Source organism: Littorina saxatilis, linkage group LG9 (assembly GCF_037325665.1).
Source record: "Littorina saxatilis isolate snail1 linkage group LG9, US_GU_Lsax_2.0, whole genome shotgun sequence".
Classification (NCBI taxonomy): domain Eukaryota; kingdom Metazoa; phylum Mollusca; class Gastropoda; order Littorinimorpha; family Littorinidae; genus Littorina; species Littorina saxatilis.
Window position 1 is genome coordinate 3,762,105 of NC_090253.1, and position 26,306 is coordinate 3,788,410.

The 26,306-nt window shown below is 41.2% G+C and overlaps 2 protein-coding genes and 1 long non-coding RNA gene across 5 annotated transcripts; 1 reads left to right on the forward strand and 2 right to left on the reverse strand.

Annotated features, from left to right (window-relative positions):
* Nucleotides 1-507: 507 nt before the first annotated feature.
* LOC138975085 (uncharacterized) lies at nucleotides 508-1,298 on the reverse strand. The gene is made up of 2 exons (XR_011458500.1): nucleotides 1,254-1,298; nucleotides 508-638 (listed from the first exon to the last, which is right to left on the reverse strand). It is a non-coding gene; the product is annotated as an uncharacterized lncRNA (long non-coding RNA).
* Nucleotides 1,299-5,415: 4,117 nt separating this feature from the next.
* On the reverse strand, nucleotides 5,416-15,084 carry LOC138975086 (CD2 antigen cytoplasmic tail-binding protein 2 homolog). 3 transcript variants are annotated; one of them, XR_011458502.1, is made up of 6 exons: nucleotides 14,819-15,084; nucleotides 11,287-11,408; nucleotides 10,113-10,704; nucleotides 6,687-9,284; nucleotides 6,326-6,611; nucleotides 5,416-6,067 (listed from the first exon to the last, which is right to left on the reverse strand). XR_011458502.1 is itself a non-coding variant. In XM_070347734.1 (4 exons), exons 1-4 carry the CDS (start codon nucleotides 14,985-14,987, stop codon nucleotides 9,073-9,075), a joined length of 1,095 nt encoding a protein of 364 aa, XP_070203835.1. In that variant the 5' UTR covers nucleotides 14,988-15,084; the 3' UTR covers nucleotides 5,416-9,072. The 3 variants fall into 3 exon arrangements, 1 of the variants encoding a protein (XP_070203835.1); XR_011458501.1 differs by having other exon boundaries at nucleotides 6,326-9,284; XM_070347734.1 differs by having other exon boundaries at nucleotides 5,416-9,284.
* A 227-nt stretch (nucleotides 15,085-15,311) lies between these two features.
* LOC138977010 (uncharacterized) lies at nucleotides 15,312-18,628 on the forward strand. The gene is made up of 3 exons (XM_070349900.1): nucleotides 15,312-15,357; nucleotides 15,714-15,826; nucleotides 18,441-18,628. The coding sequence occupies exons 1-3, from the start codon at nucleotides 15,338-15,340 to the stop codon at nucleotides 18,626-18,628; spliced, it is 321 nt and encodes a 106-aa protein (XP_070206001.1). The 5' UTR covers nucleotides 15,312-15,337.
* The last annotated feature ends 7,678 nt before the right edge of the window (nucleotides 18,629-26,306 follow it).

Here is a 26,306-nt window from a genome sequence, read left to right on the forward strand (position 1 = left end):
CTTATGCCATCTAATAAAAAGGTTTTGTCGTGATCGCCTTCTAGCACCTTGTGCCACATTTGAGATTTAGCATTAATGGAATCACTATTTCCGAGAAATTCGCACTTATTGGAATCTAGCTGAGGGAACGGGCTGTTGAAGGTGGGCCCAACTAAGAAATAGTTGGCATATGCCCGCTGCGCCGCGCTGGTAAGGACTGCCCACCATGTGTTGCTCTCCCGTTCTTATAGACCCCCGCTGATGCATCACACGTGCAAGCCCCCCGGCAACATGGACATTGCGGCTGGGCTATTCTCCTTGACTTTCACAAGTCCTCCTCTCCCCTCTCTTTCTAATTACGGGCCTAAGTGTTGATATCCTGCTTTACTACCCTCTCTTCCCTACCTGCCAACACTGATCCCTTTAGGCCTACCTCAAGTATCTAACATCCTCCTCCTCCACCCGCGGCTAATCTGTCTCGTTTAAATAGAGTTTATCTGACGCTGTCCGCTCTATCTAAACTCACACATAAAAATGTTACATTAAGCCTGACTAAAACTTGTGATTCAAAGGTTTACCTTTCTTCTCGTTTGGGCAATCATGTCAACTGTTATTGAAGATATGTCCAAGCTTTCATCTGGGATAAAAGAGCATCCTTCCTGTAACACGGGAAAACTACTCCCACGAGATTTTTACTCCGAAGTAAACATTTCGTACGAAAAAGTTACTCCCTTTACGAAAAAAGCACTCCCCCATTACACGAGAAAATTACTCCCAAAGACAGGTGAGTTCCGAGTAAACATTTCGTACAAAAATGTCACTCCCCTGACGAATAAATAACGAATAAATTACTTCACCCCAACACGAGCAATTTATACTTCCCATGCCAGGTGTACGAAATGTTTACTCCCTTGTCCCCTGTTAGTCTTGGTGGTAGAAGGGGTGGAGGGAGGGTAGCGCGACATTCGTGTGCACGAGATCACTTATTGGCATTGATCTCGTGCACACGAATGTCGCGGCTACCCTCTTTCCATCCCTTCCACCACCAAGACTAACAGGGGACAAGGGAGTCCCTTCGCCCGCATCCCATTTTTGCGTATGAGATTTTTACTGGAAGTAAAAATAAAGGGGAGTAAAAATTTCGTGGAGGGAGTAATTTTTTCGTGCCTTAGGGAGTTCTTTTCTCGTACGAAAAGTGTACTCGGAGTAAGAATTTCGTACGAAATGTGTACTCCGGAGTAAATTTTTCGAGAGGTAAAAATGTCGTGTTACACCGGCACTTGACCACACATCCAAAACTCGACAGTCTGCCTGCTGCTGCTTCCACCGCAGAGTGGGAATTTGTTGTTTAATCAGTGTACGTTACAGGAACCAATTCCAATCGGCAAAATTATATCACTAATTCTTTTTCCCTTTAAATACTGAAGTTAAGGCAAAAAAAAACCCAGGTCTGTTTACGGTAACATAGGCCAAAAAAATAGGGTCGGTAGGTCGGGAATTTTTTTATTTTTTTATTTTTTCCAAAAAACCATATTTTTACGTTATTTTGCATTTTTTAAATTTTTTTTTCCCAAATGCCAAAAAAAGTCTAGGGTCACGCGAAAAAAATAGGGTCGGTCGGGTTACCGTAAACAGACTATTTTTTTTGGGCCTAAAAAACAAAGGATTACTGTACTCACCGATACAAAGACGACACAAGACGATAACGAATTTTCGCTTCTGGAAAAACAAGAAAAACAAAAGACTAAGGCGTAAGGCGAAACTACTACATTTAGTCAAGCTGTCGAACTCACGGGATGAAACTGAACGCACTGTAGTTTTTCACCAAGACAGTACAGCTTCGTCAATCCCCGCGTGAAGGAAATCGCTCACCTCCCACGTGCAAAACGTAGTGATATTGACACGCCAGATTAGCGCGGTTGCGTATTGTGCTAAGCAGGAAAGCTCGCTTTTCTGTATTCTTGTTAACTTTCTGAGCTTGTTTTGAATACAACCTATCATATCTATATGTTTTTGGAATCAGGAAATGATAAAGAATAAGATGAAATCATTTTTGGATCGATTTCTTATATTTTAATCCGATTAATTAATCTATTTTCGTTAATTGTGATCACATTTTAAGAGTAAACATGACATATGTATATATTTTTAGATTCAGAATGTGATGAAGAATACGATGCAATCAATTTTAAATCTGTTTGCGAAAAATCGATTTTAATGACAACTTTAATGAGCAAACTCATTAATTAATTTTTAATCCTTCAAGCTGAAATGCAATACCAAAATCCGGGCTTCGTCGAAGATTACTTGACCAAAATTTCAACCAATTAGGTTGAAAAATGAGAGCGTGACAGTGCCGCCTCAACTGCCACCGTGTGTGTATGTGTGTGTGTGTTTGCATCAGTGACTGATTACGCGCGCGCGTGTGTGTGCATGCTTCCATGTGTGTGGCTGTGTGTGTGTGTCGGTGTGTGCCAGTAGCTGTGTATGTAGCCGTGAATTTGCTGCTCTGTGTGATTGTGCATAGCTGTGTGTAGCCGTGTGTGTGTGTGTGTCTGAAAGTATGTATCGCTCACTGGTGGAAATGTGCAAAGCGTGTATTGATCTGCATTTAACACAGTTAGCTCCTTTGTGCATTTTAAACTTCATCTTCAGGCATGATGTTGTGACAGGGGAGGCTACCGCTCCTTTCACAGCAGACTCTGCACCCGAGTTGTTGGCCTTTAAGTCAACACCCGTGGTTTGTGGAAATCTGTTTGTGATGGGGTCTGGTAGTTTCCGATTGTCTGTATGTTCATGGAAACCTTCGGGTTTGCATAACAGTTTTTATAGGGCTAAGAAATTAGCCCTAACATTTTCAATCCTGTTTGATTGCACTTCGCCTCCCGAGGTGATCGTAGTGTTTCGGCACTCGGTCACATCTGGCGCTTGCGAGCAGGGATGGGACTCGGCATGATATGTTCACTCAGGTAATGGCATAATATGACCACTGAACATGTTCGTGCTGTTCCCATTCTGCGAACTTGGGATGGACAGTGGTCCCCCGGTTCGGAACTTCGGGACGAAGTTCATTTCAAACGGGGGCGATTGTGACAGGGGAGGCTACCGCTCCTTTCACAGCAGACTCTGCACCCGAGTTGTTGGCCTTTAAGTCAACACCCGTGGTTTGTGGAAATCTGTTTGTGATGGGGTCTGGTAATTTCCGATTGTCTGTATGTTCATGGAAACCTTCGGGTTTGCATAACAGTTTTTATAGGGCTAAGAAATTAGCCCTAATATTTTCAAACCTGTTTGATTGCACTTCGCCTCCCGAGGTGATCGTAGTGTTTCGGCACTCGGTCACAATGTGAAACCTTTACTTCAGTGGAACAGTATTATGTTTCTTGATTATTATCGGAATCGCCTCGTGAATGAATAAAATGTTTACTCTACTTTCCGCATGTTGCTACTGTGATAACGCATGAGGCACCGATCATAAGACTGCAGGTCAGTGTTGGAGTGTGTGTGTGTGTGTGTGTGTGTGTGTGTGTTTGTGGGTGCCCTCGTGAGGGATTGTGTTTGTGACTAGCTGTGTTTGGGGGTGGGGGTGTTGCAAGAGGAAATAAGAGAGCAAGTCATAGAGTGATTATGCTATTCGTTTTACATGTATATTTAATAGAGTGATCATGCTGATTAGTTTTGGTGTATGTATTTTAAATGGTATCATTGGTTCGTTCTATAGATGAGTGTGTTTGGGTATGCTCGGTTGGAGTGAATATTGTCTTCTTTCACCGGATCACGCTTTGGAATACACAAGCAGTCTGGATGATGAGGGTCATGTACGACCCATACTTTCTAAAGGATTCAACTAAAAAAGTATGGGTCGTATACGACCCACGCCATCCAAATAGGGATACACTTTCTCCCGCCTCTTTGCAGCAGATTCCTTGTGGGTCGTCCCTGAATACCATCATCCAGACTTTGCAGTTCAAATTACGTCATTGTATAGTTGTTTGTTAACAAAGATTATCCTTCAAAAAGTGTGACAAACAAAGGGAAGCAAGCACTCTAAATGCATCATATGAATAGAGTGACTGTCATGCGGAACCAAGCTACTGGCACCCGAGCGAATAACAAGCATTAAAATGAACAAGCGACTTACATGCTTATTCTCTCAGGTGCCAGGAGACGGGTTCCGCATAACTCTCACTTAATTCTCTATATATATATATATATTACACATGTCGTATGCATTAAGACCGATTACTTCCCTTTGTTTATCAGATCTTGAAATAAGGTACAAAAAAAAATGTCTGTTTACGGTAACATAGGCCAAAAAAATAGGGTCGGTAGGTCGGGATTTTTTTTTCTTTTCCAAAAAACCATATTTTTACGTTATTTTGCAAAAAAACCCAATTATTTTTTTCTCCCCCCAAATGCCAAAAAAAAGTGCAGGGTCGCGCGAAAAAAATAGGGTCGGTCGGGTTACCGTAAACAGACTTTTTTTTTTTTGGCCTAAGAGCTCTGCCTCATTCAAAAAGTGGTCATGGAAGGTTCTATATGGTGTTTGATGATTAATACATGAAGTATTAATCAAATACTCCCAATAGTTTCAGAGATACAGACATTTTTGTGAGGCTCTGGGTCATCCAGGAAGCACGGCAAATTCCCAACCTTTGGCAATAACATACTCCGTATCTTGTATTCTGCGTCACTTCCAGAGGACTATTTTGAGATCTATCCCTCATGTACTGATGCTTGACTTGAACAATTGTTGAATATATTTCTGTCATGAAACAACTCCCCCGAAGCAGTCACTGTTGTCGTTTGGAGTTGTTATTGGTGAGCATACCCTCCATTACAACACTCTCAGGTCAATTTGATACAGAGAAAGCGTATTTGTGACCCTCCACCACGGAATGAGTCACATGTCACCTTTGCATGATTTTCATATTTTTACATTTTCCTAAAGAGTTTTTTATGCTCTATCCAGTGGTGAAACCCATTTTAGAAAAGAGCGAACACTGTTTGAGTTATAAGCCTGTGACTAAGGTGACCCTCACACTGTTACCAGACACTCCCCGGACTTATATTAAGCCTAGCGCAGAACCGCGCGAGGTGACATGCGACTCATTTCATGGTGGAGGGTCACATTTAGGACTTCAAAATAAAATGGCTGCATTTCAGATACCAAAAGAGCAACAAGATGATCCCTGGATTTAAAACCAAGGTCAACAGGTCAATCATTTTTTTCTTTCAATCATGCAAATGACAAACCCAGTTTTTGTGATGTTTTTTTTTTACTTCAATAATTGCAGTGGCACTCTTGCAGAAATGAGGATACATGCGACAAAAGCAATCCGCAGTTTCAACTTTCAGTAGTGCATTGAGCAGGACCAGGTTACTGTAATACATTTCATTAACACAACTGTTTGTACACACAATGTACTAACCATCCTTCTTCTTCGTTCATGGGCTGAAACTCCCACGTTCACTCATGACTTTGCACAAGTGGGTTTTTACGTGTATGATCGTTTTCACCCCGCCATTCAGGCAGCCATACGCCGCTTTCGAGGAAAGCATGCTTGGTATTTTCTTGTTTCTATAATGCCAAAAAAAAGTCTAGGGTCGCGCGAAAAAACTAGGGTCGGTCGGGTTACCGTAAACAGACCTATTTTTTTTTTGGCCTAACCTACCGAACTCTGACATGGGTTACAGGATCTTTTCTGTGCGCACTTGGTCTTGTGCTTGTGTGTACACATGAAGGGGATAAGGCACAAGCAGGTCTGCACAGAAGTTGACCTGGGAGATTGGAAAAAATCTCCACCCTTATCCCACCAGGCTGCCACAGCCGGGATTTGAACTGACAACCTTCCGATTAGGAGGCCGATGTGTTATCCACTAGGTCACTGCGCCCGTCTACTAACCATCCAGTCCCCTACGTCTGCATGAAAAGTGGAAAAACTGATATACTGCACAATCCCTAAAAGTACAACACACGTTTAAGACTAAGAGATACATGTCAAGAGTATGGGATGATCTTGTTCTCCTGTATTCTTCCCTTTCAGCTATATTTTTGAAGATTGATAAATTTATACATTAAATTTACCTCCTCCAACTATCGCGAGATACAAAAAAACTTGTTGACAAACAAGATTCGCGAAAAAAAGAGAAAAGCGCAGAGTCTTGAGTAGAGAGCTAATAAAGTACCGGTAATCGCTAATCGAGCGAAATGAAAATCCGCGGCGACTTCCATTAGGTGAATGCTATTCAAGTTTAGGTAACGTTTTAGCCGCATCTTTTTAGAAGCCGCAATGCGATTTTTTTTTTTTAAAAGTCGCGGCTTGTAGTCCGTCAAATACGGTACCTGTAAAACATCACTAATCACAGTGATTACAGAAAGATGCTGTCACCATTAGAATTCACTATCAAATACTGTTGAAATTGTTGAACCGTATTTGAAAAGTCTCAACACAAGCACGTATGCACCCGCACTCATGTGCACACACATACACAAATTCCCAACCTTGGGCAATTAAAGATTCTGTATTCTGTAAACATGCACACACATACATAAATTCCCAACCTTGGGCAATTAAAGATTCTGTATTCTGTATTCTGTAAACATGCACACACATACACAAATTCCCAACCTTGGGCAATTAAAGATTCTGTATTCTGTATTCTGTAAACAAGCACACACACACACACACACACAAATTCCCAACCTTGGGCAATTAAAGATTCTGTATTCTGTATTCTGTAAACATGCACACACACAGACGCACGGAAGCACATATATCTTATACAAACACTTTTTTTCTTCAGAGGAACTACCATGGATGCTCACCATTGCCTGTTCTGTTGTCATTTCATTATTAATCCTTATCATTATAAGTCCTTTTACCTAAACTACAAATACTGCTACCAACAGACACAGAAGGGAACAGTAGCAGAAAACAAGGGTACAAGTGCACCAATTCCTGTCAAATAACTACACGTAAACTGTAATGACATTTTGCAGCTGAAATTCAAAACTAACAAGAGCCTGCAATGGGGAAATGCACTCAAAGGAAAAAGTTAGGGACCGCCCTTGAAAAACCCAGCTGACTTCATCTGTGCCAAACTCCTTGTTCCTAAGTTTGTAAAACCAAATGGCTGTCAGGCCGTACACACCAGTGGGTGAGCAATGCTGTGTTAGCAGGAAACTTGCTTGGGATCCACAGAGGCCTGGCTAGGGCACGAGACAGAAACTGCCAAACTGCAAAAAGTGGACCATTTTTACACTGGCACGTGGGCAAGCCTGGGCGGGAAAGATGAAAAATTGGTTATGCACGAGCAGGGGGGATGTGTTGAGAGTGAACTGTTGTCACCAGTTAGGCTTTATAGCCCCGCGATTTTCCGCTAGCCACCATCTTCTCACTATGCCTCCCAGACGAAAGGTGACCACCTTCAACAAAGCCCGGGCCATCGCATGGCTGCAAGACGGCGTAAGCAAGCGAGAAGTGGGCAGACGACTTGGAGTGTCCCATTCTGTCGTGGTCAGGCTGCATCAGAAGTTCCAGGCCACCAACAGCATTCTGGAGAGGCCCAGGTCAGGACGGCCTAAGAAGACAACACAGCGTGAAGATCGCTTCATCAGAAGACAAGCTCTGCAGCAGCGAGGCACCACTGCAAACATCATCAGGGGCCAGCTGAGGGTGGCAACAAACACCAACGTCAGCACGAAAACCATCCGCAAACGCCTGCACGAAGTTGTCCTGCAATCACGTCGTCCAGCTGTACGGCCACGACTGACAGCAGCTCATCGCCAGGTTCGTTTGGCGTTCTGTCACAACCATGCCAGGTGGACACGCCAGCAATGGGCCGATGTGCTGTTCAGCGATGAGTCCCGCTTTAATCTGCACCATCATGATGGTCGGGCTCGTGTGTGGAGGCGTCAGGGTGAGTGGTACAACAACGGTCTGGTGCAGGAGAGGGTGGCCTTCGGCGGGGGCTCCACCATGGTGTGGGCCCTCTCTACCACATTGTTGGCAACCTGACGGGCCAGTGCTACAGAGATGAGATTGTCGCCCCTTTGGTTCTACCTGCTCTACACCAGATTGGTGTGCAGGCTGTATTCCAGGACGATAACGCGACACCTCACAGAGCGAGGCTGGTCAACAACTTCATCCAGCAGGCTGGTGTCACCAGGATGAACTGGCCGGCCTGCAGCCCTGATTTCAACCCCATCGAGCACCTGTGGGATGAGCTGGACAGGCGAGTGAGGAACAACCACCCACCCCCAAGGAACCTGCAGCAACTGCTTCAGTTCCTGCAAATCGAATCGCAGGCCATTCCTCAGTCCTTCTGCAGGAAGCTGGTAAACTCGATGCGGAACAGGACTACAGAAGGCAACGCAAAACGCGGCGGACACACCCATTACGGAACTGTTCGGAACTTGCAAATTTTGTTTTCGACCCCCATGTTGTTTCAGAGCTTGTTCACACGTAATGCGTGAATGAAATGTCACCATATTTTGGAAAAGGATCGCAGAGATAATGAATTAAACATGTTACAAATTTGATTCAATTTTGTTTGGTGGTTTGGAAGCTGTGTTTGTTTACGTAAGTGGTCCCTAACTTGTTCCTATGAGTATATATATATATGCTCTCAGCTAGATTGCAGAAGTAAAGTTCTACTTACATTACAAAGTAACAATTTATAAACAATTGCCACAAGGCCTGACAACCATATGTGTGTTTCTTCCTCGTTAGAATGATCCCCCCTTCCCTATAGTAATTCTTCAGACCCTGGTACCCAAACATCCCCAAATCCATACTCTCTCTCCGCTCACCTCTCTCTCCTTGTTCTACCATTTTCACAATCAACCGTCAGTGCAAAAAGAACTAATTCTCCTTTTTTTAACATCCAGACAAACTCTCTTCAGCACTTCAGATCCGCGCACCATGGATTACCAGAATGCGTCATATCTGGCAGTTCAGCAAAACGTTTCACAGGAGTACACCCACCCCTGCAGCACCTACACGTCAGATGAACAAGTCAAAATCCACCCTGCTGGAAGAGTAAAACTGCCTGAGTGTGAAAGAACTCGCACTTGCAGCACCCAACACATCAGATGTACAGGTCAAAATCCACCCTGTTTGAAGAGTAAAACTGTGCCTGGGTGCCCACCCTGCGGCAAAGAACTCCTGTCTTGAACTTGCCGTCGTCTTTCCACGCCATCATCTGTGTTGTGGTGTAGGGGCCGAGGAGCGGGGAGGTGTCGCTGTCTTCTTCTTTGTACTCCCACCGAACCTCATCTTCCGCATTTTCTGTTGCTGTGCCTGCAGCAAGAAAATACAGTAGTATTAGCTTGAGAAGGCAAAGTACAATGGAACACCCACTGTTAAGTCTTTAAGACTTCCCTAAAATCTGAAAATAAATCTGGTCTTAGAACTAGAAGAGAGGAAGATTTAAAGGTACTGAACTTGTCAAATCCAGGTGCACGAAGCCCCTGGGGCTTTTAGTCATACCTCAGGCAGCTATCCGTTAGAAGAACTAACAAGTTTCATTGACTTGCACCCAAAGAGTCAAGAACTGCGATTTTTTTACGAATTAATTTCGTACTCGGACCCGGCTGGTCTTGGCCTATTTTTGGATCTAACTTTAGATCAGGTAGATCACCATATCATGCACAAAAAGACACGTCACTAGCAAACTATGTCAGACGTCATCATGAGTTTGTGTACAACAAAATGGAGGCCGGAATCACTCAGTTGAATCGAACTCCGACCAAACACCACGTAATAACTAGGTTAACTTATGCACTCGCGTGAACAAGAAACTGTCGAGCTTCACATATGTCGTCGTTGGGTAGTTTTGGGTTTGTTTTACTACCATAGGAGGAATTTTGAACTGTGAATGCACTCAGCTGCAACAAAAACGCAAAACGAAGGCTGTGAGCTGCACTGTGCCTTTAAGAAATGAAGTGACAAGTGTCATCTTTACACAAAATCAACAAAACAGTGTAACAGCATAGTTAAGACACCCGTCGCGATATAACCTTCGTGGTTGAAAACGACGTTAAACACCAAATAAAGAAAGATAGTTAAGACAGAAACTGGAAGAGCAAGAAAGGGAGAGGGAGAGAGAGAGATGAACCAAAATCATACCTGACACTTCAGCGGTTGAAGAACTCGGATCACCTTTGCCATTATCTGCCACTGCATCCCCGCTGCCACCCGATTTCTTCCCCTCTGTCTTGTCAAAATTGTCCGCAAACATATCGAGGGCATCGTCTTCATCAACATCGTCTGGAATGGCGAACTTCTTCCCTTCCTCCTGTTTGAGCATGACCGCGACCTTCTCGCGCGTCGCTTCGTAAATCTCCATCATACCCTCCTGAACCAAACTGTCGGCCATTTCCGTTAAGCGGAGCATCGTCTGCTTGTCCTGTTCGACCTTCTCCGCCTCGGGCCCTCCACTTGCAGCTCCGCTTTCAGTTTTTTGACGCTTGGCTTTCCACCTCTGAGCTGTGGTGAGTGGCTTCCCTTTGCTTTTGCCCAAACGCCGCAGAGCCTTGGCGACGGTCTCCTGAGGCTGAAGGAGTTCCATCATCTCCTTGAAGATGGCGACTCGGTCCACTGGAGGGGTCTCCATCTCCTGAGCGTCTTCTCGGGCCTGGATCATCTGCTGAGCTTTCTGGCGTTCCGACTCCTTGATGCGCACCCAGTTGATGTTGTCGATCCAGTGGTCCTTGATGTTCTGGGAGCAGTTCATGAAATAATTGTAACAAGTTGTAGAATAAAATAAAATTTAAAAATGTTTTACCATCCTGAAGAAGGCCGCAACAAGCTGTCAAAATATGGATTAAGAATGTACCAAACCTGGTAAATGTTGTACGTGTTCTCTTTTTGTTCGAATAAAATAATTGTATAGAAAGTTAAATGCATTATTTCAAGATATATTACCGTACATAATTTACAGGTGAGGGCGGTCCATCAAAAATTACCTGTTTTCATTTTGCTCCCAAATTCTTCTTTTTACAGATTTTCCCTTAATTTTAAGGCAAAGTAATTAGCCATTTTGGATTCCTGACTCGTGTGTGTGTGTATGTGTATATACTTCATATAATCTCAGTGAACAAAGGCAACAAATCTGACTCGTGTGTGTGTGTATGTGTATATACTTCATATAATCTCAGTGAACAAAGGCAACAAATCTGACTCGTGTGTGTGTGTATGTGTATATACTTCATATAATCTCAGTAAACAAAGGCAACAAATCTGAACACGGGGTAAGACACACACTTCAAAATAAAATGTTCAAGTTATGTAAGCAACCAACCTTGGTCTTGTCAAAAATGAAGTTGCCATCTTTATCAAAATGTCCTTCTTCCAGTTCATCCTTCATGTTGAATGGTGTAATCTGAATGTCATCATCATAATCAATTGTCGGTTCTTCCTGACCTAGCAAAAAAGAAAATAATGACAACACTTCAACAAACATCCAGAATTGTTTTTTAAGCAGTGTCCAGTGGTGACACACATGACAATGCAAATCTTAGCAACTCTTTCAACTCAAGCTCACAGACATGAATTAATGTACAGTCTATCAGTATCACTGTCTTGCAAATCTTTCAACTCAAGCCCTCAGACATAATTGTAGTTGTACCAGCCAGTCTATCTGCAACTTGTTGACAATATAGGTAATTACTTTTCAACAGTCACTGACTAGACTCTACCTTTCTTTCTCTTATATAGAGTTTTGAAAACAAGAAAATACTGTCACGGTCAGAGCCTTCTAGTGAGTTTGTGAATAAGTAGTTGTAGTGGTAAGGGACTGGATTAGTATCCATAAGCCTCACAGTCACAGCTTTTTTCGCGTCCCATCTCATTATCAAATTTGATTGCAGGTCAATCATATTAACATGCTCAAAGTCGTATTTACTCAATATCAAATATCGTACAAATAAAGTGACTCAGTCAATCTCAGGGATGTTGTTACAAATTCACACCTATAGGCTATAGGACAAATGTCCTGAGCTCTTCAGAATCAATAGGACATTTGACGGCTTTCAGAAATTTCAATAGGACGTCATAATTTTGTGCAAAACACTGTCAATGGAATGGCTCCAAAATCATGTGCACACACACACATGCTTTAACACACACACATCTATATATATCTATATACGGCTTGTGTGTGTGTGTCTGTCTGTCTGTCTGTGTCACTTCGCGATGCACGGCCAAAGTTCTCGATGGATCTGCTTCAAATTTGGTGGGCATATTCAGGTAGACCCCGGACACAATCTGGTCGATGAAAATTTCCAACACGTGCTCTCAGCGCGCAGCGCTCAACCGATTTTGGTTTTTCTGTACATCCATTCCCAGTAACTCTTCCTTATCTTCTCCAGTGTTTTGCGCGTTTATCTCCCTTCCTTCGTGTGGCGTCAATCGCGTACAATGTGCCGGCGTACACCCGGCTATTCGGCTCTACTTCTTCCCGGCGAAGCTGGTATTCATCTAGTATAGTATAAATATATACATCGAACATTTTTGCATACATTGTTTTATTAATTTAGTTCCAAATAGGACACAAACAAAAGGAAACAAACATAGTCTAAAAAGCTACCAAAACTCTTTTTTATATTTAGTCAAGTTTTGACTAAATATTTTAACATCGAGGGGGAATCGAAACGAGGGTCGTGGTGTATGTGTGTCTGTCTGTCTGTGCGTGTGTGTGTGTGTGTAGAGCGATTCAGACTAAACTACTGGACCGATCTTTATGAAATTTGACATGAGAGTTCCTGGGTATGAAATCCCCGAACGTTTTTTTCATTTTTTTGATAAATGTCTTTGATGACGTCATATCCGGCTTTTCGTGAAAGTTGAGGCGGCACTGTCACGCCCTCATTTTTCAACCAAATTGGTTGAAATTTTGGTCAAGTAATCTTCGACGAAGCCCGGACTTCGGTATTGCATTTCAGCTTGGTGGCTTAAAAATTAATTAATGACTTTGGTCATTAAAAATCTGAAAATTGTAAAAAAAAATAAAAATTTATAAAACGATCCAAATTTACGTTTATCTTATTCTCCATCATTTGCTGATTCCAAAAACATATAAATATGTTATATTCGGATTAAAAACAAGCTCTGAAAATTAAATATATAAAAATTATTATCAAATTTTTTTTTTCGAAATCAATTTAAAAACACTTTCATCTTATTCCTTGTCAGTTCCTGATTCCAAAAACATATAGATATGATATGTTTGGATTAAAAACACGCTCAGAAAGTTAAAACAAAGAGAGGTACAGAAAAGTGTGCTATCCTTCTTAGCGCAACTACTACCCCGCTCTTCTTGTCACTTTCACTGCCTTTGCCATGAGCGGTGGATTGACGATGCTACGAGTATGTTACGGTCTTGCTGAAAAATGGCATTGCGTTCAGTTTCATTCTGTGAGTTCGACAGCTACTTGACTAAATATTGTATTTTCGCCTTACGCGACTTGTTTTTTATTGTCTCACAAACTGCATGATGAGAAAAAAAAAGAGTCTGTTTCAACACAGATTTGACAAAGCAGGAGTCTTTTTGCTGTCAAGGTCTATAACAAACCAAACAGGGTCAGCCATAGATAGTTAAAAGACCATTTCGGCGAATTTCCTGCTGGGCCGACACCATGTCCTGTACAAAAGACAAAACTTCTCTTTCCGTGGTTGTGTCAGTTTCAGCGGCGACACTGTCATTGGCACTGTCATTTTCAAGAATGATGCTCGCCGTGTTTTCTTCTGTTTTTGACACAAACGGACAATGACCGCGCTCAGTTGAAAACGATAGGACATCTGACCGCCATGCAGCTATGTGAATCGGACATTTGAGCCTTTTAATCGGTCTATGTCCGATATCCGACGCCTAACGACATCCCTGAGTCATAAGTTTTTGTATGTCCAGCAGATGTTTGAAGTGAGACTGAGAGCGGTGAGACTGAGAGAGATTCATAATCCACAGTGAAGAGTAAGATTCATAATCCAGAGTGAATTCAAAAGAATAGCAACAATCAGTACCTCAGCTCTCTCTCTCTCTCTCTCTCTCTCTCTCTCTCTCTCACACACACACACACACACGCACAGTGACACACGGGTACACACACACACACACACACACACACACACACACACACACACACACACACACACACACATACACAACACACAGTGACACACAAACACGCAGCATTTGGAAGTTATTCAAACCACACAAACGCCACAATACAGTGGACGCCGCTTAATAAAACCGCGGTTAATAGAGCCAGCCGCTTATAAAAGCCGATTTCAGACGGTCCGGATTTATCACTATATCTTATGTATTAGAAAAAGCCGGTTAATAAAACCAACCCGCCGCTTATTAAAGCCAGTTTTCTCAGAGAAATCACGTAGTTTGTGACTAAAACTCACATTATCTTGTTCTGATGTGGAAGACGACCAACAAACAAACACTCATAAAATCGTTCTTCTCTGACGAGTAATGGTTCGTGACGGTGACAGGGAAATTATTGATGTACCGAAGTGATCAAAGTACACGTACATATACATAATTAAAACAAAAGTTCAACATCCTTCGTGAAGTTTTGTTTAGATTCAAACAAGTGTAAATGACGAAAGAAAGTGACTGAGTGACGTAAACAAAAGAGATTGTTTTTTCTTTCGAAAATGACGTATTCCTGGACCGCCGGTTAATAAATCCGCCGCTTATTAAAGCCATTTTTCGTCGGTCCAGAAGTGGTTTTATTAAGCGGCGACCACTGTACTCTCTTTCTCGCTCTCACTTAAAACCATTAGCTAGGAGGAATCATCATTCACTGGCCAATCATCCTTACCTTCTATGTCGTCTTCATTCATCACATCATATTTGTCGGCATCATCATCCTCTTCGTCGCTGTCAAGAGAATGTTTTCCCTTTTTAAACCCTGTTGCGTTCTCTACCTCTTCCGGTTGAAATTCGTTTACCTCAGGATCTTCCTGGAACATGACTTTCTTGTCAGCCATTTTTGCAAAAATAGCACTCGCTATAAACTTCGGCAAGCGTCAATACAATCGCATTCGCAGTTCCAACGAAATTTGTGTTCCACACACCGGAAATAGATTGCTCTCGAACGGGCTAAATCTGACTAGATCGTTACCATTTACGGTTGTGTCTTCTTTTCGTTTATATGTATTAATTATAATCCTTTTTATATTTCATTCTAATCTAGGTATGTTTCCTATGTTTATATATAAGCTCTGTATTTTTTATAGCGCGATGAAGAATGGAAATTGATAATAAAATTGAAACACAAGATCGGAGCAATTTAAGAATCAAGAGCGATAACTCTAAACACCAGTAATCGTGCAACAACATGGCTTCACGCTGCTTGAGGTAAACTTTTCGGAGTCCCTTAGTACAGAAGTTCTTGCAGGTTCCTCAAGATGTATCTTAATAAATGCAACCGCAAGTTATTAGTTAGGGATTTTGTATTTAGTCTAAGTCGTACAATTGACAACATTACTACATGATCGCAAAGATCACTTCAAGGTTGATCAACTACGTTTAACATAAAAAGAGTTGTGTAAGTGAACATATAACAGCTACACATGTTGAGCTTGTTTAGCACCCTTAATTTTGTTTTTTACTGGCACAAAGTTGATATTTACTTAATTTATAACAGTAGAAGGACACAATAGCACCATGCAGCCTTTTGATAAATTGAGCATCTATTGTTTTTTTGTGTGCAGATGTTTATTGATGCCGCCAAGGTCTGGAGGAGCCAATCCTTTTCGATACTATGCATTTGGTCGCACAATCCCACAAGTGCCTTGTAGGTTTACACCCATACGCTATGCATCAGGTCAGTCTCTTTCTCAGACAGATGTACACTCTGTAATACTATGATTTTAGTTGTTTATGATGATATTGGTATTTGGAGGCTATGGCAATGACATCTATAGGTTAATCACACTCTCAGCCGCATCAGTAGAACAACAGATGAGTATTTAGTCTATGGGTTTATTCACAAGAGTAGAACTAACAGTAACAATTATTTTAAAAGGGACAGCAGCATACATCAGTGTCAGAATTTGGTACAGAGTGAAGCTGATTAGCATAAGGTTAGACTTTAGGTAGGATGAGTCAATGATTTTTTTACAAATACAAGTAAAAAAAAAAATATTTAACTATTGAAAACACATCTTTGGTATGTCCAAATGACTAATCAATTGAAATAATACATAGAAATAAAAGAGTTAATTTAAAAAAAAAAATTAAAGAAAAGAAAAAAAAAAGTCTTTCTCAATTTTTTTTCAAAACGCGTCACTCCGAGGGCGTAACAAAACTAAAGGCACCAATGGTATTGTAGCTACACAACAATGTGTAGTATAATATGCACACTGGAATAAATAACTCCAAAATTGAATTTGAGGATGCTTTTAAAAAAAAAAACATTGTTTTTTATTTGAACAAAACAAAATTTAATGTCAAAAAATCGAATATTTACACCAAAAAAATAATGTCTTTTTTGTCCCTCCAATGAATGTGCTGTAGAGTCTTCAGCAACATATGGAAAATCAAAAGAAACATTTTCAGTACACTTTTTCAAACAAAAACAACAACAAAATCACAAATATATTTACTGGAGAAGACCTCAGAAAAGGGAGAGAACAACAGGGGGAAAAAATGAAGAGTTACATGTCTTGGGCGATTGGTTTGTTTTCAGTTATCTACAAAGACAGAAAAGAAGCAAAACCAAATATGCTGTTTTAATTATGCAACAATGTGTGCTTTCATATGAAGTTTGTACTGAATGACACTCCACGATCAAATGACCCTTTATTAAAACCAAAAAAAATCAGATTTGCACGTTCCTCGAAGATGGCAGAAGGTCAAGGTCAAGGCCCAAGCCGTCTTTTCAGACAAACAATTATGTCAGATCGAAACTATCTAATTACCGAAATTATCAATTTTGGACACGTTATGGAAATATTTATGCACTCCCATTCATCTGTATCGATCAAATTAATGCTAAGGCACCTAAAAAATGCAACCACTAGCTGGTTAAAGGTGGTTAGTTGAAAATATCCATGTTTTACCTGGGTTAATCGCTCTTGTAAAAAATTACAGGCTTTTTTATCACATGCACCAATGTATCCTCGAATTTTACTGGGCCTTTTTCGGTTCGTAAACCAATCAAATTGCTGCTTTCTTTCCACAAAAAATGCCACCGTGGCAACTCGTGACAAGGACGCCACCCGGGATAACTCTAACCGGAAATAGGTTAGACAACTCTAGCCCTTGGCGCATGCTACTTTAGGGTCTGAAATAATCTGAACTATTTAATAATTTATGCACTGCTGCTTTCCATTTATTATTTTTAAGTTTATTTGCCTTTAGCTAGTTTCTCAAGAGTAATTGTAAACAAAATATCATTCTATTTATTTGAATTATTTTCTGGTCTTGTTTTGGTACTTAGTTTTGTTTTGTTCATTTGTTAACAGGGTGTTCATTCCTTGCCCAAGCCTTCAGTTTTGTTTTGTTCATTTGTTTACAGGGTGTTCATTCCTTGCCCAAGCCTTCAGTTTTGTTTTGTTCATTTGTTAACAGGGTGTTCATTCCATGCCCAAGCCTTCATACGCTAAATAAATTAAGAAAATAATCCCTGCGTCTACGACTCCTTTTTTGATAACTGGACCACTGAATGATAAATACCCTAAAATTTAGTCTGGTTACATAACTGTGATTGAAGCTGGGGGTGAGGAGGAGAGGGATAGAAGTAGATTTCACCTTTGTTATATATATAGATGCGACAGAATGTGATGTTGAGTAACTTCTCAGCAACTTTCATGCATTGTCAAAATAAAATGCATCACAAGTGTTTTGAAGCAAAGTTAGATAGATGTTTGATCTGCTTGTGTTCCACTCTCTAGCTGTCACCTTTTGTTCAGGAAGTCGTTTAATTATTTTGATAATACAGTAATAATAATAAAACATTTATATATATAACGCTTCTCCACAGCTCAAAGCGCTTTACAATTTTTTGATGATGAATTAAATGACAGTGTTCATTTTAGCACTGCATAAAAATGTAGTGGTTTTTGACTGTGTCATTTTGTTATTTTTAATGTATGGCTAAATTGTAGATGTACTTAGTTTCTTAGCTATGGTCTCTGTGATTTGATCTACCTCTGTGCCTTTTTTCTTTGTTTCCTCCTATTTTTCTTTTTTGACAATGATTAGTACTAGATGTAGTTACAATACAGTGGTACCTGTGATGAAAGGACACCCTAAGGACCTGCCGAAAATGTCCCTACATTGCAGGTGGCCTGTTACGGTAGGTATATTTTGGTCATGCAAATAGAAAATGGAATAAGTCGGTGTCCTTACCTGGGAGGTGTCCTCTCGATACGGGCACCACTGTACATACATTAACTTTATCAAGGATTTCTTATATATAATATCTTTCTTTGCAGAGGGTCGAGGCTCACAAACAGTTCATGCAGTGGGGCCTAGCACTAACAGACATATTGCACGCAAATTTCTGCTGGTGGTTGGAGGGACCGTGACACTTTATATCGGCTATCTCATCTTCACTGCGCCTGAGGAGGACTTTGACTCGTATGAGTTTGAGGAACCAGCCAAGAATTGGCAGGTAGGCTGAGTGTTTAGTCTGTTGTGTTTGTTTGTTGTACTTGTAATTGTCTCATTATTTCTTTCTTTACACGATCTTCTTTCTTTGGTTGACTGGGGCTGGTCAGTTTAACAGTGGAACCCTTGTTTTAAGACACCCCCCGCCCCCCTCCCCAAATTCAACACTCATCCTATTAAGACCATGTTTTTATTTAGATTTTCAGTTCATAACCTCTGTATATTTATATCCCTTTAAAGACCCTATTTTATCACATTTCGGAGGTCTTAAAAGGAGGGTTCCACTGTGATTATATTTGTCTCGTTGTTTTTTTCTCTTTACTTCTTTCTTTGGTTGGTTGGTTGGTTGGTTGGTTGGTTGGTTGGTTGGTTGGTTGGTTGGTTGGTTGGTTGGTTGGTTGGTTGGTTGGTTGGTTGGATGGTTGGTTGGTTGGTTGGTTGGTTGGTTGGTTGGTTGGTTGGTTGGTTGGTTGGTTGGTTGGTTGGTTGGTTGGTTGGTTGGTTGGTTGGTTGGATGGTTGGTTGGTTGGTTGGTTGGTTGGTTGGTTGGTTGGATGGTTGGTTGGTTGGTTGGTTGGTTGGTTGGTTGGTTGGTTGGTTGGTTGGTTGGTTGGTTGGTTGTCTCATTCTTTGGCTCACGTAAGTGTAGCCTATGCGATCGTAACTTTGTCTGTTTGTGCGTGTGTGCGTGTGTGTGTGTGTTTGTTTGTGCGTGTGTATGTCTGTGGTAGAAACTTTAACATTTCGTCATTTGAAGACGTCACATTATGACGTAAGAGGGTTAGACGTCACGCGAAGGAATTACTGAAAGTCTCGGTCATTGTTATTTTGAGCGGGCCGAGACTAGTTGGCAGTCGTGTCCCTGTAAGTAGGCTACATGCAGACAGACAGATCTAGATCTAGTGTCTCGCTTTCTTGCACAGTGTCACCTATGCTTACTGTGTGTGTGTGTGTGTGTATGTGTGACGGAGTGATTGAGTTTGTGTTACTGTTTGTCGCCTCTTGTTTCTTTATCTTTTCTTTTCTTTGATCTCTGGTTGGATGGTTTGTCATTGTCTTTTTGTTTGGTCGGTTGGTTGGTAACTTTCGTAGGTTTTGCTGAGAGAAAGGACACGACTTGTTCACTTAAATAAAGGGTTGCTTGTGGAGGCTTTACCGTTTATGTATGTATCCCTCAACATTTGATGTCATGATTTCAATATTTCTTCGATAAATGTTTCAAAAATGACCTTAGCAAATGAGTGATATTTTTTTTTACTCTGGCTAAGAGCAGTGCCAGTCTTTCAATCAATAGTCAAGATGTTCTTTGGGGTTGGCAATCAGTAAAATGCCAAAACTTATTTTCAAATCGCTGAAAATGTTGCCATCATTTTGGCAAAATTGACAAACATTTTCACGATGGGGGAAAGGTGACATCAAGAACTGCCAAGTATTGTCAAAGACATGAACATGTATGGCTATTTTGGCAAATGTGTACCCTTGCACAGGTGCTTCAGGTCAAACTGCTGATCCGACTGCAATTTTTGCAAAATTTTTGTTGTTTCTCGCGAAGGACAGTATTGCATTGAGTTTCTGTATTTTAGCCCATTGAAAGTCTACAGGTGCATTTTGACCGATACAAAAATACATGTATGCAGACAGACCAGTGATATCAAATGTTTTTAATCATTTTTCACTTGGTAGCTAGCAAAAGAGTAGCATTGGTTTGTCAGGATCAACACTTCTCAGTGAATGGAGAGATCGAATTAGTTTCCTAGTTCAGTAGTTGGCTGGTTGTTGATTTGTTGGCTGGTTGGCTACAGTAATTTGGAAATGCATGTGTTCATTGGTGGGTCTTTATGTTTTCCCTTAATGTTTTGTACTTATTTATGCTCGCTGTTTTCTTGGTCAGAAAAGAAGCTGGCTGCAGCAGGTGTGTGTCCATGTGGTAATAAAGTTGGTATTTCACTTGTATTGTTGCAAGTGAAGGTTTCGGTTTTTAAACACAGATGAGATTTGTCCACCTTTCGGAGGAATTTCTCCATTTTAGCTTCAACTGGTATCCAGTTTAGTATGAAAATTTTGAACAGTTTTATTCAATCAGTGAACAGCGCTATGGTCATGCACGAATCATTGCCTGTTTTCTCTTCATGAAGGGTTAAGAAAATCTACAGAAATCTTGACATTTTATTCTTCTAATTTTGAAAAGTATTCCTTCCCTTTTTGCCATTGCACACTCTCATCTCTATTTAAAGGTACTGAACTTGTCAAATCCAGGTGCACGGAGCCCCTGGGGCTTTTAGTCATACCTCAGGCAGCTATCCGTTAGAAGAACTACCAAGTTTCATTGACTTACACCCAAAGAGTCAAGAACTGCGATTTTTTTTACGAATTAATTTCGTACTCGGACCCGGCTGGTCTTGGCATATTTTTGGATCTAAATTTAGATCAGGTAGATCACCACATCATGCACAAAAAGACACAGCACTAGCAAACTATGTCAGACGTCATCATGAGTTTGTGTAAAACAAAATGGAGGCCGGAATCACTCAGTTGAATCGAACTCCGACCAAACACCACGTAATAACTAGGTTAATTTATGCACTCGCGTGAACAAGAAACTGTCGAGCTTCACAGATGTCGTCGTTGGGTAGTTTTGGGGTTGTTTTACTACCATAGGAGGATTTTTGAACTGTAAATGCACTCAGCTGCAACAAAAACGCAAAACGAAGGCTGTGAGCTGCACTGTGCCTTTAAGTTTCAATAGTTGCAGCGCTTATACTTCAACTATTAGTATTACACTCATGCACAAAGGTTTTCTGTTTTGAATATACATGTATATGTGGTTGTGTATGCCGTATGAACAATAATTGGTTAAAAGGAAAGAGGCATGCAGGGGGTGAGGGTGGGGGTTAGGATGATACCAAGGTTTCAAGGTTTTCAAGGTTTTATTTTGGCTTTAGGCCCATAGGGCGTTTTAAGCTAACAAAATACACAGTTAAATCACACATTCACACACATGCACAATGAGAGTGCACACAGGCACAGCAAACAGTGATCTTAAGTAAGCAACAAAAGAAAACAAAACACACAAACAAACAAAAACAACATCACCACTAACTAGAAAACTTATCAACAGGAGTAGCCTCCTTTAGGATTATTTTTTCCTCGTCCAAAAACAAAAACTACAACTATCAATATTGAGACCCAAAAAAAGCAACAACAAAAACGAGCCAACAAACAAATAAACAAAAACCATAAGATCAACAACAAGATATGGATGCACCATCAGGGTTGTATGTTTATTTCCATTCACCTTGGAAGGAAGTTCAAGGTCGCCCATAGCCTGTCACAGCCTGCACGTGTGAAAGAAAGTTTTTTTTAAAAATTGCAGTCATTTTGGTTTGGTTCAATTCCGCTGGAAGACAGTGTTGAATATAGTTAGAGATCGTATGAGGACACATCGAAGTTGACTTTAGTTTCACCCTTGTCAGTCAATAAACCACACTGCGTACTTTGTTGACCATTAAAAAACAAAAAAACAAAAACTGTCTTCTGGTAAGTCAATGCCGTGCTGATGTTTCACAATGTTTCACTTACCTCTTACTTCCCATGCATCTGCTCAGGCCTTTTCAAGACAATTTTCCGTTACTGTGTTTTGCAGTTTGTCTCTTTGCAATCAGATCTTATGTATACCTTATTTGTTAACAACAAACATCTAGCATGTGCAGAGACATTTTTCTGTTTACTGTGGAGGCAGAGGTTGCTTACGGTTGTATCATCGAGCAAGAAGGGGGATAGATATAACATTTTTTATTAAGCAATTCACAGGGAAAAAACTGACACCGGACCAACCAAGATATGATGAATCGAAGGTGATGCAGGGTACGTTGGATCCAAGAGTAAAGCAAGGGATGGTCAGGTGGGTCCACGGGTAAATGTGGATCCAATGATGATGGACCAAAGGCAAGGGATGGTGGGTCCACGGGTAAATGAATCAAGGAGATGATAACCCAAGGGTAAATGAGTCCAAGAAATGACTTAATGACTTAATGAAGGTAAACGGACCCAAGGATGATGCATTCAAGGAGAAATACATCCGAGGGATGCTATTTCAAGGCTAAATCTGAGTCAGAGATGATGAACTGAAGGTAAATTGACCCAAAGGATGGTGGATCCAAGGGATGGATCGAATACATGTACTATCTGCTAAAAGGCTTCGCGTGCGTGCGTGTGTGAGAGAGAGAAAGAGAGAGTGGGTGAGATAGAGAGAGAGAGAGGGAGAGAGAGGTACGACGGATTTGACAAATCACGTCATTTTTTTGTTACACGTGCCCGTGTCTGTCGTCAGAGTTTCCAGGTTCTTGATACAGACGAGATTGGCCAGTGATTGTGCCAGGCAATTTTTAAACCCGTATCGCATTTGGACGAAGTTTGTATATTGGGTTTTTTGTCCGCACGTGTCTATGTCTGTCGTTCTAGTTTTGGGGTGAAAGGTAGGCCTATTGGATACACAGAGTCAGAGGTAGGCCTATTGGATACACAGAGTCAGAGGCTGTAGAGTATATATATATGTGCACTATACAGTCTCTGACAGAGTTAAGCCTATGATCGCGCGAGGCCTTTTTCAACCCCGGCAAAATTTCTCTAGCAGTATGCGAATTCTGGCTCTCATGCAAAAAAAGGTCACCCAATTTGACAGCGACCAAATCCAGTTAGTACAACAAATACAACATAGTTTTACGGAAGCAAATTCGTCAAACAAAGTATGAAAAGGTATTCATGACTGACTGATCTGTTGCAGATCAGTTTTTCTTTTTGGTATTTTAACAAAAGTATTTACCAGTACAAGGTACTAGGAATTGCTGGTATGCGCGATCCCTGGTCCCTGCGCATGGTATCAATTCTAATTAGCTCAGATTTGATTCGTGTTGATTCTCAGTGTAAGGTTCTCTTTTCTTTGACTTAGTTGAATTTTGATAGCCTGGCCGTAGTATGACCTTTCTGGGGGTTTTCTGGGACACGAGTAAATTAGTTATGAGTTACATAGCTTCTGTTATCAGCTTAAATAGTCTTTTCTATCTTCCTGTCGCCCTGGTCTCTTCGCGGTGCGTAGTTTTCCACCGGCCATTGGGGCAAATAAGGAAATTGAAAGTTGAGGGCATGTTCCCCTTCCACGGGCTTTCCACCCCTGTACTAGTCAGTAACCTTGAAAAGTCTGCACCGAGTGAATAGATACAGCCGCCTCCGTAGCTTGCACCAGAAACCAAGACCAACGCTAGCTACATTGTGTAGACCCAGTCATTCGAGGACGTTGAAAAATTTCCATACGCACGTGACCTTTTTATTTTTTTTATTTTTATTTTTATTTTTTTAAAGTCAAGAAGTATAATCTGAGTTGTGCGCCTTGGTGAATCCCTCACGTCATATTCATCAATAAGTCGAAGGAACACGTTCGTTTAAAATGTTTTCAAGAGAGAGAGAGAGAGAGAGAGAGAGAGAGAGAGAGAGAGAGAGAGAGAGAGAGAGAGAGAGAGAGAGAGAGAGAGAGAGAGAGAGAGAGTAAACCGAAACGGGTCGAGCTGGGTTGCTAAACCGATGTTTTTTTCATTCTGAGCACACGTTTAGAGTAAACATAACATATCTATATATTTTCGGATATTTTTCAGGTAAAGATAAGAAATGCAATGCAATCATTATTAAAAATTTGAGATAAAAATAGATTTTAATGACAACTTTAATGAGCTAACTAATTGATTATTTTTTAAGCTTCCACGCTGAAATGCAATCCCACCGTCCTGATTGAGCCAAATATTGCAAGACTATAATTTCAATCAATTTGGCGGGTTGAAAATGAGGTCGTCACAGTGCCGCCTTAACTTTCACTAAAAGCCGGATATGACGTCATAAAGTACATTTATTGAAAAGATATAACAAATGTCGGGATATTGTCAGGAAGATCTCACATGCAAGGTTTCATAAATACCAGTCGGTTAGTTTTTTAGGAATCGCTGTGCACGCTAAGAAACGCACACATACATATTGCACCATCCGACCCTAGTATCGATAAAAGGGTTCATCGACTTCGTAGTTTCAATTTCTTATTTTCGCTTGCTCGCCGTTTTTGGGCCGCGCGCCACATCTCACCAGTCTCACTATGTGACGGTTTACCTCAGTTATTTTAATCCTGGTGCATGGTATGGCGTTGTGGGGCAGTGGGCAGCGACAGCTTGCCGGTGGCAAGAGTTCATCGTTATCGTGACAACGAACTTTCGTGTGTGACAAAATTGTCCCAAAGCACTGTTAGTGCGTTGGTCTCTTTATCAAGTTGGAAACACATGTAAGAAATGTTAAAGGCACAGTAAGCCTCCCGTAAACCATCACAGAGCTCCCCGAGCGTCTACATACAGTACAAGCATACTTCCATTTGAACGCTCACCGAACGGGAACATCCTGGCTGCTTTCTGTCGAGCGTGAGAAATTTTCAAAGAATTTATTTTCGTGGACTTGGTCTTCTACAACAATGGCGCCTCGTTTTGGTGTTGGACGGCTGTTATGATACCGGAAATCACGCCCGGACAGTAAGCCTCCCGTAAACCATCACAGATACTGTCAGGCTTTTACACACAGTACAAACACCCTTCCATTTGAACGCTCACCAAACGGGAACATCCTAGGTGCCCTACGTAAAGAGCGAGCAATTTTTTAAAGAATTAACTTTGCAGATTGTCTCGAACACTTTTTGGACCCATCCTGAACTCAGGTCAAACATGAGTTATACTTCCCTTCGGGTCTCATTCTATCGATGTAAACTGGCGATAGCCGTGAATCGATGATTATCAAAATGTTTTTGGACCATGGTGCGTTTTTGCGCTAGACCTAACTTTTAAAATCTAAATAATAAATTGACAGCTTGTTACACAAACATTCTTTTATCATAAAAGAATTCTTTTTTCATCAAGACAAGATCAGTACAATTCGAAGTTGTGAAAGTTTGAAAAAAGAAAACCCGGAAGCAGGGTCACGCAAGGGTCGTAGCAGACGACGGTTTATCATGCATATCGCCGTTCCTCTCAACAGTCAAAAGCCATCGCTAGAGTTCTTGTGAACCACAGCCGTTTGTTTCGTGCATAAAAACGTGCTACTGTAAATAAGCTCACATCGAGTCGCATTCAAATAACTAACTGACGACTACATTGTGAAAAAGGGAAACTGGATCACACGGGTTCACGATGGCTCAGGGGTAAGATAAACCACGCAAAAATAAATTCTTTGAAAATTGTTCGCTCTTTACGGAGGGCACCTGGGATGTTCTCAATCGGTGAGTGTTTAAATGAAAGGGTGTTTGTACTGTGTGTAAAAGCCTGACCGTATCTGTGATGGTTTACGGGAGGCTTACTGTGCCTTTAAGTCCTTTGTACTGGAAACTTGCATTCTCCCAGTAAGGTGATAATATTGTACTACGTTGCAAGCCCCTGGAGCAAATTTTTGGTTAGTGCTTTTGTGAACAAGAAACAATTGATTATCCCCGTCGCGATATAACCTTCGTGGTTGAAAACGACGTTAAACACCAAATAAAGAAAGAAAGTGCATGTGCTGAACGGTTTTCACGAGAAGAAGTGTGCCTTTAAACCATACATGTAGTAGAGGAAAACTTCCGCGACTCGAACAAGACGCAGATTCGCCTGAGATGACTGTACACGAATATCATT